The sequence below is a fragment of the Microtus pennsylvanicus genome, chromosome 8 (assembly GCF_037038515.1).
Source record: "Microtus pennsylvanicus isolate mMicPen1 chromosome 8, mMicPen1.hap1, whole genome shotgun sequence".
NCBI classification, from domain to species: Eukaryota; Metazoa; Chordata; class Mammalia; order Rodentia; family Cricetidae; genus Microtus; species Microtus pennsylvanicus.
Window position 1 is genome coordinate 7,421,665 of NC_134586.1, and position 19,789 is coordinate 7,441,453.

At 43.2% G+C, this 19,789-nt stretch overlaps 2 protein-coding genes across 8 annotated transcripts in view; one reads left to right on the forward strand and one right to left on the reverse strand.

The window, feature by feature from the left end:
• Positions 1 to 5,379: 5,379 nt before the first annotated feature.
• Abcc9 (ATP binding cassette subfamily C member 9) overlaps positions 5,380 to 19,789 on the forward strand; it is a 122,974-nt gene continuing 108,564 nt past the window's right edge. For 4 of the 7 annotated variants that reach the window (XM_075982385.1, XM_075982388.1, XM_075982382.1 and 1 more), the window contains exons 1-5: positions 5,380 to 5,497; positions 5,762 to 5,857; positions 10,229 to 10,389; positions 13,561 to 13,702; positions 19,606 to 19,727. In XM_075982385.1, coding sequence (XP_075838500.1) covers positions 10,248 to 10,389; positions 13,561 to 13,702; positions 19,606 to 19,727 — 406 coding nt within the window. In that variant the 5' untranslated portion in view covers positions 5,380 to 5,497; positions 5,762 to 5,857; positions 10,229 to 10,247. Of the gene's footprint in view, positions 5,498 to 5,538; positions 5,682 to 5,761; positions 5,858 to 6,292; positions 6,364 to 10,228; positions 10,390 to 13,560; positions 13,703 to 19,605; positions 19,728 to 19,789 lie in introns of those variants that run through there. The other 3 variants (XM_075982386.1, XM_075982383.1, XM_075982384.1) reach the window with 2 other exon arrangements.
• The window catches only part of Slco1b3 (solute carrier organic anion transporter family member 1B3), a 1,042,880-nt gene continuing 1,038,108 nt past the window's right edge, over positions 15,018 to 19,789 (reverse strand). Inside the window, exon 15 of the mRNA XM_075982391.1 lies at positions 15,018 to 15,102. Coding sequence (XP_075838506.1) covers positions 15,093 to 15,102 — 10 coding nt within the window. The 3' untranslated portion in view covers positions 15,018 to 15,092. The remainder of the gene's footprint in view (positions 15,103 to 19,789) is intronic.

A 19,789-nucleotide genomic window follows, 5' to 3' on the forward strand; every position in this document is an offset into this window, starting at 1 on the left:
ATCACCTTGGGCCCCTTCGTCTCCTTGTCATTGCTTTTCAAATGCCATGAGGGGAGCAGACCTCCCCCAGCACAGTCCCCTAGTGATGCACTGGGTTGACGCAGGCCCAGACAAAGGGAGAATTCTGAAACCGTGGGCCAAATGCCAACCTTTCTTCCTTTTAAAATGGTTTATCTCAGATACTCCTCACAGTGCAGGAAGCTGACCGGCAAAGACGTATTTTAGTGCTGTGTGATGTGCATCCTTCTTGCTGCCGTGCATTTATCAGGAAACAATGCAAGGTCTGCGGTCAACCCAGAAGACACAGACCATGAGAAAAAGAGACAAATGCTGGCAAGTGTCTACTCTAGTGTACTAGCTGGGTTTGTGAGTCAACCTGACACAGGCTCGAGTAGGTCAGAGAGGAAGGAGCCTCCATTGAGGAAATACCTCCATGAGATCCAGCTGTAAGGCATTTTCCCAATTAGTGATCCATGGGGGAGGGCCCAGACCATGGTGGGTGATGCCATGGCTGGGCTGGTGGTCCTGGATTCTATAAGAAGGCATGCTGAGCAAATGACATGAAGCAAAGCCAGTAAGCCACTCCCCTCCATGGCTTCTGCATCAGCTCCTGCCTCCAGGATCTGGCCCTGCTTGGTTTCTTGCCTTGGCTTCCTTCAGTGTTGTACAGAAAGTGGAAGCATAAGTCGAGTGAACCCTTTCCTCCCCAGTGCTCTTTGGTCGTGGTGTTTCATAACAACAGTAGAAGCGCTAAGACACCTAAATAAACAACAGTCAGACTGATGAGTGAGCGCAAGGAGAGAGATAGGAACGCTCCATTATCTGCAGTCTTATGAGTTATACACTTGAATATATAACATTTGAATTATACCTGCATTATCATCTTTATTTTATAGTGTTGCACCCCACAAAGTTGATTTAAAATATATTTTATAGGTCTGGAGAACTGGCTGAGTCGGGTAACAGCATATACTGGTCCCCCAAAAGATCTGAGTTAGTTTCCAAGCACCCACAATCAGGTGGCTCTTAATAGTCAGTAGCTCCAGCTCCAGGGCATCCGATACCCCCTTCTGGCATGTTAGGGTACTGCATTTACCCTCACATGCCCACACACAAACACATATTCACATAATTAGAAATTTATAAAAGATACCTTGAACAAAGTAAACTAAATTTATTTTATAACCCAGTGTGGTGGCTCACTCCTATAATAACAATCTGGAAGGTTGAGACAGGGGGATTACTGAATTCAAGGCCAGCATGGGTTACAAAGTGAGACCCTGTTTCACTATAACACACACACACACACACACACACACACACACACACACACACTAAACTACGTCTTGGAGAGAAGAATGTCCTATCTTTTGCTGGTTTAGAATATATTAACGTTAGAGAAAAAAATGCCAGGAAGTCCCATGTACTTGAGAGACTGCTGGAACCTAAGATTAATAAAGACTGTCAGAAAATCATAAAGAGGAAAAGCATAAGAATAAAACAGTGACCTTCGTAGTGTAGGCCTCCACAAGAAATGTGCAGTCGTAGCAAGGGGAAGAGTGAAAAGGGAGTGACGTGGATGGATGGGAAGATGGATGGAAGCCATCAGGCCTCGGTAACTTCTTAGCTTTAATGGACACCAAGAAGCCAACAAAAGGAGAGAAAACAAATAACAAAGTGGAAACAGGTATAAAAAGCTTTAGAATTCACACACATACGTGGCCCCAGTAGTAGAATTGGTCTGATTATAGTTCTAGGCTAAGAAACAGAGAGTGGATCAATTGAACAGCGTAAGTAGCTTAGAAACACATTTGACTATGGCGCTGTCACACGCACAAGGCAAGGCCAGTGTCACAGATGGGGACAGAAGAACAGCAGTGGTACAATGTATAAAATACATCAGCTCTCATCCCACAGCATAAGGCAAAATGAATCCCAGAATAAAAAGCAAAGCATTTGTAATAACTACCAAAGGCGGCCAGTGTTTATCGTGATGGGGAAAGGGACAATATATCCAAGCCAGCATTCCTTACCAGAAGTGTGCAGGGGACTGGCCAAGGGCCTTGGCTCAGGAAGCACAGTGCTTGCCTGGCATGCGCAAGGCCCTGCGTGCAAACCCCAGTGCGGCTTGGTGAAGTGTGATGGCACAGCTCCTATGAGCAGGAGGTCACGGTCAAAGGTCAGGACTTCAAACGTCATCCTTGGGTACATAGGGGGTTCCAAGTCAGCCTATACTAGAGAAAGATAGCATATTTCTAAATATACTAAAATGTAGAAAAATGCAAGTTTTTTTTTAATTGAAAGTATTGGGTGCTTGTTTTGTTGTTGAACATAGTTGCCAGTTTGGCACTGGTTCCCAGAGGATCACACTTTTGATCCTGGAATTACTATTCAGAGAGTGCATTTTTTTTTTCCTAAACAGGATCTCACTATATAGCTTTGGCTAGCCTGGAACTTGACATGTAGACCAGGCTAGCTTTTAAGTTAATGATCTTCCTGTCTCTGCCTCCTCAGTGCTGGGAATGAAAGCATGTACCACCATACCTGGCCCCAAAGGGTGTATCTTAAAAAATCGCCTACTAGAATTAATTAAAATTATGTTTAGGAACAGATAGTATGGAAAGTCCAGAATTTCAAGCTCAATATCAGGACATGTGTTTAAGCCACAGAATGGAATATTATGCAACAAGTTAATTTATTTCTATGGCCCGTTTTAAGTGTCATGGGAAAGAAAATAATGGCTGCAAAAGAGACAGATTATGTGTGATTATTACAATAATAAAAACGTGCATAGTAAAAACAGCATGAGGACACATAGCCATGAATGTTTCTGCAGGGGAGGGAGTCTGATTAGTAATGTGAAGGCCATTTACATTTGCCTGAAGTCTGTGACACATGAACCGTGGTTTGTTTTACTGAAGTCAGGGGGACCTGATAGAATTGTCCACTCAAGGGCATAGGGAGTGGGAATGATAACCAGAATCCTAGCTAGTATCCCTTGGCCCTTGTTGGCTTTCATTCTCCCCATCTGTCTGTCTATTGTCTGTCCATTCACCCTCCATCTATCATCTATCATGCCATATCTATATCTAGCCATCATTTTCAACTATCTATATGCTCTATAATCTATCTTTATCCATCCATTCTATCTATATCTATCTATCTATCTATCTATCTATCTATCTATCTATCTATCTATCTATCCATCCATCCATCATATCTATCTATCTATCTATCTATCTATCTATCTATCTATCTATCTATCTATCTATCTAGCTATCTAGCTATCTAGCTATCTAGCTATCTAGCTATCTCTGTCTATCTATCAATCATCTATCCATGTGTACTTTTGGTGTTATGCTATATCCCAGGCTTGTTTGAGCACTTCCTCCTTCAGCCACCCATGTGCTTTGTTATATATATATATATTTCCTTTACAAGGATTTTATTTTTATTTTTATGTGTGTTTTCTGAACATATGTATGTGTGCCATGTGTATCTGGTACCTTCAGAGGCCCGGAAAAGGCATCAGATGCCCTGGCACTCGAGTTACAGAGAGCTGTGCTACATGGGTTCTGGGAACCAACCACAAGAACACTCTTAACCACTGAGATGTGAAACCAGTCTCAATAATAGTAGTATTTTTTTTAAAAAAACTCCTCAGCTCAACTTCCTTTTGTGTATTCCTATTCTAACTGTGTACTTGGCATTCTCTACCAGTTCCCAATTCTCTCCCAACTTGGTGTGTCCACACTTTGAACATAGTTCTGAGATTCCCAGGTCTCAGACCACACTCTTTTCCTCCGGCCCCAAAGGCTCACTATAGTGTCCAATTGAATGTCATTCTGAGGCTGGAAGATCAGTTCTGGGACCCTCTCAGGTGCCACTCTCTCGGGCCTTGTTGAACCCTGGCAGTGGCACACACTGGTCCCGGAAAACTGGCCAAGGTCGCGTGGATCTTCCCAGAAAGCAGCTTCGTTCTCACATCCCCTGGGGCTGACTGTGCTGGGGTCAGCTTCTGCACCAACTCCTGGAGGTCAGGAAGCCATGGGGTTCTGAGTTCAGCTCAGCAACCAGGGCCCCTAGGGAACTGTATGAGGAACCTCACAGGCACCAACCCGCCAGGCTGACTGTCCTTTATCTGATCAGGACAGTTGCTGAAAACGCTGATTACAGAAAAGGACTCAAAACCTGCCCTTGGGAATCCCAAGGGTTTTTATTCAAGAGTTAGTGGGGTCAAAATTATCCAGTATGATTGTGGCTCACATCTGCAATCCCAACAATCCAGAAACTGAGTCAGGAGAATTACTGCAAGTCTGAGTCTAAACCAGGGTTTGAAACCTTCATCCCCAGCCCCGAAACAAGTAAAACTCAAAAATTTAAAAAGTCACCCCTTACTTCTAGAGGGAAAGCTAATTATGGAACAATACACGTACATATGTATATCAAATACACGTACATATGTATATCAAATACCTGCGTGCATGTGTGTGTGTGTGTGTGTGTGTGTGTGTGTGTGTGTGTGTGTGTGTGTAGCTGACCTCTAACCCTCTGTGTAGTTCTCTGGGCTTTGAACTCCCTGCATCTTCTCCCAAACGCCGACATTTCAGAAGAGCACCACCACAGCCTGCCTTCAGTTGATCTTGTTTTAGGTAGGCTGTGTTGTTTCAAGAGTTAATTCCATCTGTAGTTGGTGAAAGCACAGAAACAAGAAAGTACTGTTGATGCCGAACCTCAGAATCAAAATCACTCATCAAGGGCCACTAATAAGTCTAGAAAGCAGACAAGTTCTCAGGTCACTGGAAGCTTCTGCCCTGTGCCTGCCCCATCTAAATAAGACATGCGCGCTTACTTAGCCTGGTGGCGGGTTCTTCTGTTTAGAATGAACCCTTCAGTTCCCAGTTCCGCTGGAAGGGATGACAACTCCAAATCTGTTTCTTGGTGGTCAAAGCAAAGGCTGACTGCGGAGCTGGTACCTCCCGTGTTTTCACATCTGACAACCCTAGTTTTCATGGTTCAAGCGTCGGTTTTTGCAAGTTCCACTATCTAGTGGAGTTTGGGGGCCGCGGCGGCTTATGGCATTGGTTTGGCACATCTCCCCTGAGCTCGCCCCTAGCAGAGCAGCTGAGCAGCAGAAAGTGGCTCCGGGGAAGGGTGGTGGAGGATCCCAAGTGGACGTGGTTCCGACTGGGGAGGGTCCGGGTGGAGAGGGTCCCGGGTCGGGAGGGTCCTGGGCCTCAGGCGATGTGCCCCGTGCTTCTGCGGTTTCCTGCCTGGGCGCGGCGGAGTCCGCCAGGCCCGCAGCGCAGCGCAGCTCAGCAGCGCAGCGGAGGAGAAAGGCGATAGGAGGCAGCAGCTGGCCTCCCACCCACCCTAAAAATAATCCACCCGCCGGCTGTCCGACCGACCGGGGAGGAAAACTTGCTGTCCCATGGAGCGCGCGAGCTCCTCGGCTTGCTACAGAGCGATCACCGACCGCTTTGAAGAGTCACCGGCTGTAAGCTGTTGATTTTGATCTACTATTTCCTCAGTTTAGGCGCTCGCTATTTCTAGAATTCAGGGGATAGGGCCCTGGCTGGAGAGGAGAAGAAGGTGGGGATCAAGTTTCAAGTCTGATTTACACAACCCTGCAGGCTGGAGCCCAAACCTACAGGAAACAGGGAAAGGTGTCACTGATTAATGTATGGACTTCTTAGCTATACCCATTATTATTCCCGAAGCAGCTTTCGATCCACTGAATTTGTTCCTTTTCGCTCTTTAGGAGTCCGGTGCACTGGTTTGAAATATACTTCTTCAGGCGTTTGGAAGGTAGCTCGAGTGGCCGGTAGGGGGACTGAGTACAGGAGCCAAACTCAAGGTATTTATTATTTATTTATTTATTTATTTTCTGCTTGTTTGCTCCTTGTTGATTACAGTGTCTAAGAAATCTTATCTGTGGAAGGAGTCCATCACTGGCTTTCCTGTGTCACAGAACGTCACAGTCTCTGAAGGACTGTGGATGGACTAAGATCAAAAATTCCATCAAGCCAGTGGTTATTTTTGTTAGGAAATTTCCTACTTGGATCTGTTGAGAATCAGCCAGACAGCTAGCTAGACTCACTTTGTGAGGTCTCTACCGAGAAACTTCGAAGAAGTGATTGCAGCGTTTGTCTTTGTAAATGACGGGCATCCTGAGTGTCATGGGTAGCAGGGATGCCTTAGGTGCCTTCAAAGGGCGGTGCTAAGTGCCGAGTAATCAGGTGAATTGTTTCATGTGTTCGGAGGAAAGCCAGCCTGTGCATGTTTGTTTTAGGTGATCCCGGAGCCTGAGATTGGCTGGAACTGTCAATGGGTCACAACTGACATTTTCAACTAGGTGGGCAGGTAGGTGGCTGCTTCTCACTCACCGCCGTTGGAAGGAGGAGGCTGGCAGAAGTAGCTGGCGTCCCTGATCATGGTGCTGTTTTGGCATGTTTTAGGAACTCCATCAGTTAGCCTTTCTTCTCCTTTGGAAGAGTCAATCGAGTTGATAGATGAGCTAATAGACTTATGAACTAATACCGCATTTTATACGTCCCAGGTGCGGTGGACTAAGTAAGCTTTTGAGTTGCTACTCTCTCTAGGAAACAAGAAGTTAGGCCATGAAGAAATCCTCTTCCCTCTGTTTTCTGCTCTGCAAGCCATCCCATAATCAAAGTTTCACTTTTGATCTTTGTTTTAAAGTTTGCTCCTTCCAGTTCCCCAACCCTGATGACTGTTATAAACACTTGACGGTCTTTCAGAGGGATTTTGTGTGGGGGAAGAAAGATGTTCTGTTTCTCCTTTTGATCCTCTGCCTCGTTGCTGGGACTTCTGTGCAGAACTGAGCCTAACCAGATCCAGGGTGGAAGACACTAGTCATGGATGACAGTTTCGCCCTCAAGAGCATTAGTGGAAAGCCTTCCTCAAATGCTCACAACAGCCCGAGCTCTGGGACCCCAGACACTGTTTGTTTGGAAACTTAAGGATTTATTAGAAGGTTGGGGTGTAGTTTGGTTTGTAGACTGAATGCCTAGAACCTTGAGGGTCTGGATTTGAATTCTAGAACACACACGGGTGTCTGATCTCTCTCTCTCTCTCTCTCTCTCTCTCTCTCTCTCTCTCTCTCTCTCTCTCTCTCTCTCACACACACACACACACACACACACACACACACACACCATGCACACACCATCTTGAGTCAATGTCTTTGGTGGACACAGACACTAAAATAGCTGCTATAAATTTTCTCGTTCCCTCCTTCTGGTTTGCTGCTAGAACCTGCTTCCTGGACAGTGGGTTTATAGACAGAAATCTAAAGGTCAAAGGGTCAGTCGAGGAGATGTCAAAAGGAAACAAGGAGAGCTATATAAGCGGAGAGAGTGGGAACCAGGGCAAGGCTCAGGGACCACAGCAGGGGGAATAAAATCGTCTAGATTTTTTTCTGTGAAATGTGAACTTGAGGGCAGTGGATCGAGTGTGTGGTTCAGTGGTAAACCATTTGCCTAGCGTGTTCAATGCTCTGCATTTGGGCTCCTGCACTGTAAAATCAAACAAAAATGACTTAGAGTTCCATTTTATCATTACCACTAAACAAGGAAATAGTCTTAAAAATCTCATTGCTAGCTATGAGTTTTTAGATTGCTTTTCTATTTTTATCAAAACACATTTACTAATACACATATGTGAATGTTTAACTTCCATTTTGTCACTATTTGGAAGTTTTCAATTCTTTCTCCCGTGTGAGGTTTTTTTTTTAGTGTCTAATGATTTACCAAATATATAGCTGAATTTTGAATTTGTTGTAAAAATACAATTTTTTAAAAAAGATCTCAACTAGAGCCTATCAGTAACTTATACACAAAAGCATTTATCAAAAATAATATGTGTGAAGTGTTATACACAAACATTTGGAATATAACCATACAAGCTTTCTAACTAGTTACTTATGTTCATGCAATGATTTTTAGGACCTCTGAGGGAAATTTGATTTTCCCAGCGATTTATCTAATACTGTCAACATTCTCCCTGTCATATTATTCATCTTGTTTTCAGGAAAAAATCATGTTAATTATTAAATTAATAAAGAAAAAAGACAAGTGCTATTAGCTAATAAAATATTATCTTTTAATATCCCTAACAGAATCCAACAGGAATAGAGAAAAGTCTTCGGAGGTTAAACTCTTAAACTGCTATTTGTTTTAATACAAACAGTTAAGATTGGTTCTGTAGAAAAATGGGTGGGTGGCTAAGTGACAGAATGGAAAAGCACAGGTCATAAATCTGACAAGTGGGTGCGGATCCCAAGTTGTCTACCAGGTGACAAACGGCTGGACTTATCCAAAGCTCAGAATAGTCTGCTGTAAACCCCCACAACATCACTGACAATACAAGCCTGTTTTGAGGACTTCAGATAACACCTGGGCGGCACCAAGAATGAAGTTGATGCTATTTAAGTAGTAGGCACCACACAAAGGGTTTCAGTTTGCTGGAGGATTATTTGGGGGTCCTCAAGTCTTATGCTGAATGAGCAAGCTCTACTGTCTTTCCAGTCTAGCAAGGAGAAAGATCTTCTACTTAAAATCATAGCCAGAGCACATCCTGGGCTCACACCCACACAGGGTGGAAGCTGAGGTCCTCACGAAGCCTGGCATGAAGTCCTGTGTTTCCTTCCCACCTACACCTTCTTATACTGCATGGGGACATTGATCTCCAACTCAGCAGCTAGCCTTTGTCTCAACTTGGGCAGAGTGCCTTGAATTTAGGAATATTTCCAGTGGTATTTTCATAACACCTAGAAGTCTAAATGCACCGAATGTCTATCAACCAGTGAAAAGATTAAAATATGGTAGAACCTGTGCCATAGAAAGTTACTCATCTTGGTGGTTAAAATACTGTTGAAAAAGTACATAAGACATGGTGAGATGGATCAGTAATAAAGCCGCTGGCTGCTAAGCTGCACGACCTGCATTGGAGCACCTAACCCAGATGGTGGAAGGGAGAACTGACTCCTGCAAGTTGTCCTCTGATCCCCACATGCTTACTGTATTGCGCACGCGAGTGCGTGCGCGCGCACACACACATTGTAAACAAAGAATTGAAGCAGAGAAAATATGTTACTTCTTCCTTAAGGAGGGAGGATGAGAAAATGGGAGCAGGTAGATCAAAGGGTAATATTAAGTTTCTTTGGGGGTGATGAACGTGTCTAAAATTAGCTTGGTGACAGCTCCACACCGTGACTGTAATAAAGCCACTGGATCACAAATGCCCAAAAAGATGTCTGACACCGAGGCCTGAGGAATCTCCTTAACTTGTCAGGCCTTGTGTTAAATGTGTCTTAATTGTTTGACATTGTTCTTCTTCAGAGAAAAGCAGCTTCTGTCTGCAGCCCTGTCTACTTCTGTTACTATTTCCTATAGGAGAAGAGAGAGGCATTCCCGTCATCTGTATCCAGACAACATGATTAGGGAACCCCTCTTTTTGATTCTTGGTGAATGAGCCTGGGAAACAATTTCATATCATAGGTTCCGACTTCGCACTCACCAGTGTCTTTTCTCCTCCTTCCCCTGCCATATCACTGTTTTTGTCCTCTGACTTTCTCTTAGTCAGATACGTACTTCTCTGAGGCACCACTTTGCACAGGTGTTTTCCTTTTTTAAAAGGTGTGGGAAGAGGCCTAGTAGAATGTTATGGAAGACCCGAAGTTACCTTGATATGCCTTGCTGCTTCCCCAGGCACAAAAGCAAGGGTATAAATTTGTTGAAATAATAGGGGCGGTGGTTCGCTTTCTGCCACCTGGCCGCCTGCACGGCTAGCTTTACCCGAAATAATTACACGGAAACTGTATTCTTTTAAGCACTGCCTGGCCCATTAGTTCTACCTCTTATTGGCTAGCTCTTACATATTGATCTAATCCATTTCTAATAATCTGTGTAGCCCATGATGTGGCTTACCAGGGAGGATCTTAACCTGTGTCTGTGTCCAGCAGGAGAATCATGGCAACTCCCTGACTCAGCTTCTTTCTCCCAGCAGTCTGTTCTGTTTACTCCACCCACCTAAGGGTTGGACTATCAAATGGGCCTAGGCAGTTTCTTTATTAATTAACCAATGAAAGCAACAGATTAGAAAGAAATCACTCCCACATCATTAATTTACTCTATAGTCCCCTCAATTAAAGCCATCATTTTAGGAAAGAAAGTTTAATGCTGTCATGGTCTTCTCTCCATTTTAGGCTAATCAAATAAGAAGAAATGAGCCTTTCGTTCTGTGGGAACAACATCTCCTCATATAACATCTATTATGGTGTTCTCCAAAACCCCTGCTTTGTGGATGCGCTCAACCTGGTCCCTCATGTCTTCCTTTTGTTTATCACCTTCCCGATACTGTTCATTGGTGAGTCCTCAAAAGTCCTCCCCAATACTGTTCACTGGTGAGTCCTCAAACGACCTCCCCAATACTGTTCACTGGTGAGTCCTCAAACGTCCTCCCCAATACTGTTCACTGGTGAGTCCTCAAATGTCCTTTGCTGTAGCACCTCACATTTCTGCCTCCCTGATGGTGGAGGTTCTGTCTGATTCCGTGTTAAGTTTTCTACCTTGAAAGTTGATTTGTAAGTTTGTGAAGACAGTGTGATGCTGTTTCTGTGTGTTTCAATTGTACGCGCTTGCTGTAGAATAGTCCACATGTAAAATGCCAGCTGTGTGGCAGCAACTCTTTCAAAGGGAGCAAGGATAATTCTGTGAGACAGAACCAAAGCATTTGTGGACTGTTTGCCTCATGCACAGAGACAGGATTGAAACTGGGCAAGACAGAGCTCCCACCTCCAGTGCAGACCACAGGAGCAGATGAACCATCGTAACTCCATCTTGTCAGCCCCTTTGCAAAAGAGCCCTGAGAACTCATCTGCTGGAGCAGCTGACTCCTGGGGAGCAGGAGGAAACAATTGCAGGGTGACACATCTGGGTCTTAAAAGGAGGAGGCTGGTAGGTTGTGTCTTAAGGAGAAAGATTCTTGGAAACCATTTGCAAAGTCGGCTGGGTGTGGTGGCTAAGCCCTGCAGTTCTAGCATCTGGGAGGCTAAGACAGGAGGCTGGCCTGAGTTGTAGTCCAGGATGGGCTATACAGTGATACTGACTCGGGTAACGAACAAACAATCTTGTAACTATGCTTTATTTAACCATTTATACATGCACACAATCAGTTCTTTAGGGCAGTTATATATAATTTTAGGAGCTTCCTGCAAACAATCAAAATAGATAATTTCCATTTCATTTTTTTCTTCTCTATTTTCCTAGAGAAAAGTTTCTGTTACATAGCTCAGACATCTGAAGTTTGATATGCATCCCAGTTTGCCCTTGATCTTGAAATCCTCTTGCTTTAATCTCCTGAGTGATGTGGGGGTTCCAGGCATTGCAGCCAACCACAACTGCAAAAATTAGACCCCTTAACTTGTAAAACATTAAACCATTTTATATATAAAATGATTAAGATTAATGTAAAACTAAATATCTCGACTAATGCAAGGGGAGACGCTTATCTGGTTAGCAATTCTACGTTAGAATTCTTGTAGGGAAGTTGAGGCAGTCAGAACCATCCCTAGATGGGTGGACCTGGGCTGTCTATGAAAGGTAGCTCAACAAGCCAGTGAGTGGCAGTCCTCCTAGACTTCTGCTTCAAGATTCCAGCTTGAGTTCCTGTCCTGGCGTCTCTTGCTGAAGGACTGGAAATTGCAAGAGGAAGTAAATGCTTTCTGCCCCAGGTTTGCTTTTGGTCCGAGCACTTATCACAGCAGCAGAAAAGAAACATCCATAGGTATCATGGAATAACATTCCAAGAGAGATGATCTGTCATCTGGAGTACAGAGAGACCAGTGTGACCCTTGGTACATTGCTAACTATGCTAAATAGATGTATAGACACCGAATGTGCTAGGAACAGAGGGTAGACACCCTGCTCAATTTTTCCGCAGCTGTATCTTAAGCGTTGCTATTTTAATGCAGGTCTATAGTTAATAATTCACACCCCTACACACAGTTAGCCAGTGATATCCCCCACTTCAATGTCATCACAGAGGCTGACCTCTAGGATATTTAAATAGAAGGACTGATGGAATGTTCATTTATGACATTGGCCACTTAGTATGAAAGAAGTACCACATCCTAGGGGAATGATAACATCACAGGAGAGAGACAGAACTCGTCTGCTAGAGGTAAAAGTATAAAGCACAGGAGAATATGTTAAGAAAGCTTACTTCCCAGTTGTGAGTTACATTTGGAAGTTCTAAGATGTGAATCGGGTTTTCTCACAGATGCTGCTGTCTCCCTTGGTCTACGAAGAATTTCTTGCAATATTTCCAGCAGAACCTCTCATTTATTTTTGAAGAGAACTGTCTATTTCTTTAGTCAAAATCTAGAAAGAAAGTGGAGGGCAACAAATGGAGGTGGGATTCTGGTCTAGTGTACCATAAGTGATGATATTTTCTCTACCTACAGTTTGGGGAGGAAAAACTTAAAATCTGAGCAAGAAATAATACTGATTTTAATTCTGTTGTGATCATAGTGGGAACCAGTAGTATTCTCAGTTATTCCCAAGGCTTATGTGAATGACTGAATATTTTTATTTTACCTTATTATTTTATTTTAAACTGTGTACGTATGCATGTATACTTACGAGCATGCGGATACCATGGCTGGAGCTAGTGTTATAAGCATCTGTGAGCTGGGAACTGAATTCTGGTCCTCTGTAGTATCAGTATGCAACTGTTGAACCATCTTTACAAGCCCCAGTTTTCTTAAGAAACACAGTATGCTTGTTGAACAGTGCTCATCGCATTGCTGTGCAAGCATGAGGACCCGAGTTTGAATCCCTAGAACCCATATAAAAAAGATGCTCTATTGCATATCTATAATCTAGGCACTTCCGTTGCAAGACAGGGGGGAGGGGGAGACAGGAAAAGCCCCAGAAGCTCACAGGTCAACCGTGACCAATAATAGACCTTTGTGTCAAACAAAGTGGAAGGTGAGAACTTCCATATGTACATCATGAGATACATGTGCTCATCTTCCCACACATGTGAACACACACACACACACACACACACACACACACACACACACACACACAAATACATTCATGTGATTCAGAGTTGACTCTACAAATGGGTCCCCTATCGTACCACCAAATATGTGGGATTTTTTGTTAGGCCCCTGGAGGGCTCAGGTTTTAAAAGACTACAGATGCTGATGTTCTTTAGATATTGTAATTATTCATTTGTCTCGTTGGACAAATCAGAAGTTGAGGGTGCATCAGTTATGAACACGCTGTTCTCAGAGGTGGAGAGTCATGCCTGAACAATGTACCATGTGTTAATGTGTGAGCCTCCATGGTATTGTAAATCTAACTTAAATAGTTATTTTTAACACAAAGAAAATAGACCAAAGTTTCCATTGCTGTGAGGCTCTAGTGTTTCAGGAATTTCCTCAAAGCATGCGGCATTCAGTAACGTAAATTGCACTCCTGGTTATAATGACCTTTTTATTAATCATATTTTCCCCTTTTCTCTCAGGATGGGGGAGCCAAAGCTCAAAGGTGCAAATTCATCACAACACATGGCTTCATTTTCCCGGACACAACCTGAGATGGATCCTGACGTTCGCACTCCTGTTTGTCCACGTCTGTGAAATAGCAGAAGGCATTGTTTCAGACTCGTAAGTGACCCAGCTTGTTCAGTATCTTACTGGGCGCGAGCAGGCACAGAGCTGTCGCTCAGAGGACACAGTCAGGCTAAGCCGGGGCAGGGGATCAGATCATGACTTATTAACTGTGATAACTGCCACCCACCATACAGGAAAACCACGTTGGTTTGCTTCTAGGGTGTGTGTGTGTGTGTGTGTGTGTGTGTGTGTGTGTGATGCATGTTTGTTCATGTGTGTGAATGCGGTGGTACAATTTCGGTTGTCCGTCCTCATTGTCTGTCTGTTTGACATGTGATTCCATTGCCATTGCATACACCAGGCTAGCTGGCGCCCAAGGTGTCTCGGATTCACATGGCTCCTAGGAGCACTGAGCTTGCGGGTACATACATCCTGCCTGCCTTTCTACATGGGTTCTGCACTCAGCTCCACACTGTACACACTTTGCCTGCTGAACTTTCTCCCTAGTCCCTCTGTGTTTTACCTTCATTGTTGTCTGGCTGCATAATTTTTCTGATGGATAATTCCAGATCTTTGTGACTTTCCCTAAAATGTGTTTTTATACTTCTTTGTTCTCTTATTCAGAAAGTTCTGTTCTTTGAAGCATTTTGATGTGTACTTTATCTTTAAAAACAGCTTTATACATACCATCTATACCACTATTAAGTATCTTTCTATATGTCTTGATATTAATTGAATATATAACTCTAATAGCTATGAATTTATGTTTTAATATAGCCATCAATTCTCAGATGTTCTCATTATTTTTTGTAAAGAAACAGAGATGAGGCAGGCATTAACAGAGCCATAGAGACAAAGAGATTGAAGTAAAGGATGAGAGAAATTTAATATCAGAATTTGCATGAAGTCTTATTTCTAGTGGAATTTTGTCCTTCTTTTTTTTTTTTATTGATAAAAGAAGAATAAAGAAAGAAAAAAAAAACAAATTTCCACCTCCTCCCAGCCTCCCCTTTCCCTCCCCCTCCTCCCACTCTTCTCCCTCTCCTCCCACTCTTCTCCCCCTCCTCCCACCCCTCTCCTCTTCCCCCCACTCCTCTCCCCCCCTCTCTCCAGTCCAAAGAGCAGTCAGGGTTCCCTGCCCTGTGGTAAGTCCTAGGTCCTCCCCCCTCCGTCCATATCTAGGAAGGTGAACATCCAAACTGGCTAGGCTCCCACCAAGCCAGCAGATTGCGTAGGATCAAAACTGCGTGCCATTGTCCTTGGCGTCTCATCAGCCCTCATTGTTCGTCATGATCAGAGAGTTCAGTTTTATCCCATGCTTTTTTTTGGTAATAGGCCAGCTGGCCTTGGTGAGCTCCCAGTAGATCAGCTCCACTGTCTCAGTGGGTGGGTGCACCCCTCGTGGTCCCGACTTCTTTGCTCATGTTCTCCCTCCTTCTGCTCCTCATTGGGACCTTGGGAGCTCAGTCCAGTGCTCCAGTGTGGGTCTCTGTCTCTATCTCCATCCCTCGCCAGATGAAAGTTCTAGGATGATATGCAAGATATTCGTCAGCATTGCGCTAGGATGGGGTCATTTCAGGTTCCCTATCCTCAGCTGCCCAAGGAACTAACTGGGGACCTCAGCTTGGGCACCTGGGAGCCCCTCTAGGGTCAATTCTCCTGCCCACCCTAAAGTGGGTCCCTTAACTAAGGATTGTGGTTCCGTGCTCCCCTATCCAACCTTCCTTTATCCCGATCCTCCTATTTCCCCAAGTCCCCCCTCCTTCCCTTCTACCTTTTCTCTCCCCATCTCCCCTTACCCCCTTCCCACCCCACCCCCAAGATCCCACTTTTCTCCCCGGCAATTTTGTCTACTTCCCTTATCCAAGAGGATAACGATATGTTTTTCCTTGTGTTCACCTTCTTACTTAGCTTCTTTAGGTTCGCCAATTGTAGATTCTGTGACCCCTATTTATGGCTAGAAACCAATTATGAGTGAGTACATCCCGTGTTCTTCTTTTTGGGTCTGGGATACCTCACTTTTACCCCACAAACCTATGAACACCTCATTTTCGATAAAGGAGCTAAAAGTATACAATGGAAGAAAGAAAGCATCTTCAACAAATGGTGCTGGCACAACTGGATGTCAACCTGTAGAAGAATGAAAATAGACCCATATCTATCACCGTGCACAAAACTCAAGTCCAAATGGATTAAAGACCTCATTATCAGCCAGAAAACACTGAACCTGATAGAAGAGAAAGTGGGAAATACCCTACAACAGATGGGCACAGGTGATCGCTTCTTAGGTATAACCCCAGAAGCACAGGCATTAAGGGCAACATTGAATAAATGGGACCTACTAAAACTGAGAAGCTTCTGTAAAGCAAAGGACACTGTCACTAAGACACAAAGGGAACCTACTGACTGAGAGAAGATCTTCACCAACCCCGCAACAGACAAAGGTCTGATCTCCAAAATATATAGAGAACTCAAGAAACTAGACTTTAAAATGCTAATTAACCCAATTAAAAAATGGGGCACTGAACTGAACAGAGAATTCTCAACAGAAGAACTTCAAATGGCCAAAAGATACTTAAGGTCGTGCTCAATTTCCTTAGCAATCAGGGAAATGCAAATCAAAACAACTTTGAGATACCATCTTACACCTGTCAGAATGGCTAAAGTCAACAACAACAAGGATAGCCTTTGCTGGAGAGGCTGTGGAGGAAGGGGTACCCTCATCCATTGCTGGTGGGAATGCAATCTTGTGCAACCACTGTGGAAGTCAGTGTTTCGGTTTCTCAGGAAATTCGGGATCAACCTACCCCTGGACCCAGCAATACCACTCTTGGGAATTTACCCAAGAGATGCTCTATCACATGTCAAAAGCATTTGTTCAACTATGTTCATAGCAGCATTGTTTGTAATAGCCAGAACCTGGAAACAACCTAGATGCCCTTCAATGGAAGAATGGATGAAGAAAGTATGGAATATATACACACTAGAGTACTACGCTGCGGTAAAAAACAATGACTTCTCGAATTTTGCATGCAAATGGATGGAAATAGAATTTTGTCCTTCTTATAAAAGAAGTTTAATTTAGGAAATTAAAAACAATGTCCTTCTTATAAAAGAAGTTTAATTTAGGAAATTAAAAACAATGGATTTCACTTATAAATGTAAATATAGCCTGTGAAAAATATTTCCCTCACATATTAACAGAATACACCCAAGCAATAGGAAATACTTAAATCACAGAATGCCTTTCATTCAAATATTGATTTGGAGCCATGTGTGGTGGCACACACCTTTAATCCCAGCACACTGGGGAAGCAGAGGCAGGCAGATCTCTGTCTGAGGCCAACTTGATCTACATAGTGAATTCCAGGATAGCTGGGGCTATATAGAGAGACTCTGTCTAAAAAATAGAAAAATAGAAACTTTTCAAGTTTAAAAAAAAAGCAAGTTCGAAAACTATTTTCTTCTCATTTCATAGGACCTCCTTTGCAACTTCCAAGTTTTCCCGTAGCAGTTAGCAAGGACTGAAACTTCCATCAGGAAGCTGCCTTTCCCATAATGCTTCGTGGTAGCTCTTTGCAGATTGTGTGCTCATCTGAATTTCTTATAAGAGAGGAAAATCAGAGATTCTAATGTGTGTCCTTATTTAAAGCAATTGGAGGTTTGTTTTGCCATTGATTTATTGATACCTGTTTAGAACTCCTTGGTATGTTTATATAAACACAGCCAATGCTGGCTTTAATGATTTCTTCTGCATTTGAACCATGTAGTTTGACATTGTATGTTTCTATGTGTGTATATGAAAAGAGACCAGTCCAATATTTCTTATAACCTTGGTATGTTATCAAGGAGGACTCTTCTCTTCCGGCTTCACGGTTGATGTGCGGCATGAGCAACAGAAAACAGGCCGAATGAATAATGAGCATTCCGTGGTAATAGTGGAAGTTGTTTGCAGTGGTGATGGTTGGAAGTTGGTCTTAAAACCAAACAGGCAAATAGAACCAATAGAACCCTGTTTTTGTGTATTGTGAACCAATATAACTCTCCCACTTTTGAGCTGTAGACTTCTCTCTACTTCTTATCCAGGCTTCTTAAAATGCCGTCTTGCTATGACTTCTTCAACACTAAGTTGGCCTCCTTCTTCTCTCTAACCTACCCTGAAAACTGCTCTACAAGACCCAGTGAGCATGCACTACACATTCATGGCCATATTATCACGTTTTCATTGCTGATAGTCTTTCTTCCTGTTCTTTGTGTGTGAATTTGTTTTAGCATGTTTGTGGAAGCATGTGTGTGTGCCAATGCATGTGTGTATGGGCCTGAAGCTGACACCAGGATTCCTCCTCCATCCCTTGCCATCATTTGTATTAAGGCAGGTCCTCTTCCTGAATTCTGAGCTTGTTGGAATGACTAGTCAGCCAGCTAGTTCTGGGATGACAGGCAGGCCACCGTACCACGTCCACCTGGCTTCTGGGGATCTCAACTCCAGTCCTCATACTTGCATAGAAACACTTATCCATCTCCCCAGACTAACTTTCTGATCTCTTATAACAGAAATCCTTGTCAAATATTCTTTGCTCAGTGCAGTGAAGCAGTACTGAGGCTTGCTAATGTTCAACAAGTCAGTTGTCATCATTAGGCACCCTCATGATCTGCATATCCTCATCGAGCTCGCTTCCTTTCTCTTCTGCACGTATAGCACCCCAGTCACATAGCTGTCTGCCCAGGAAGAGGACTTCATCTGAGTCTGCCATCATCACCTTCATCCATTCACACCGGTCATTGGTCATCTAACTCTATGGCCTTTGCCTTTAGACCCACATTGATCAACACTGGTCCTGCAGCTGACCTTTCCCATATGTCCTGTTTCCTCACGTCACTGATGACCTTCACTGTATCACTGGGCTCTTGTGGATCATTTCCTGGTGGCCTCTCCCTCTGTTTCTTCCCTCCTTCACAACTACTTACCAAATCCATCGTCCCTATAGTGCAGAATAAATCGGTCTAAAATCCAAGTGTGACTAAGCACTAACTATTAAGCTCTTCCAGTTTTCTTTAGAGATTATTGCCTGTTACATGGTATACAAAATCCTAAGTTCTCTGGTTCAATGTTAAACTATTAAGAATTTTAAACATATTATGTGGTTTAAATCGTCATTATATTTCCATATTCTCTGCCCTGTCTACCACAATTCTGACTGGGGAATTGGTTTTATTTTATTTATTTTATTTTTATTAGCATATATTCCTTGACCCCAGTGCTGGGTTTTATATAGACAATTGCTCCGAATGCATTATGTACTCTGACTTAAGCACCCCATCCATGGTGCGTGACCTCCCTGTGGTCTCCCTTCTCCTTTCTCCTTCTGCTCATCTCCTCCTTTCCCATAACCTCACTCTGTTTCCATGACATTTGAATACATATAGATAAATGGTGCTATATATTTATAAAGAAAAGTAGGACCCACAAATGGGAGAAAATGTTGTCTTCATGCCTCTCATTTTGCTTGATATTACGTTCAGTTGCATTATCTTTCTGTATTCCAGTCTCCAATGTCACTCATACTTCCTCAAATACGTCTTTCACTCTTTTGGCTCATTGTTTTTATTGCTCTGATCATTATTACTTCAGCAGGCCTGCATTGACATGTAATTTATAGATCAATGTATAAATCCATGCATATACACACACAATGCATATACACATACACAATGGTGGGTATATATGTTTTGTTGTAAGGATTCTGTTATTTTGTTGTATTTAATTAATGCTTTGTGTTAGGATGAATGTTTTCAGCACAACTATGTTGTATTTGCTCACATGCTTTCTAAGAAACTACTATTGCAGTCTGACTTTGAAACATAGCTGAGTGAGTTCTCATTCGAAGGTTGCAAACACAATGAAGAACTCTCTAGAACCCTTTGCTTAGACACCGACACTGTTTTGCTCTCTCTAGGAGGCGGGCATCCAGGCACCTCCATCTTTTCATGCCGGCCGTGATGGGATTTATTGCCACCACAACGTCCATCGTGTATTATCATAACATCGAAACATCCAATTTCCCGAAATTGCTTTTAGGTAAATATTCTCACAGATTTTCTGGTCATCCTCCACAAAAGAACCATCTGGTTTCTTCTCCA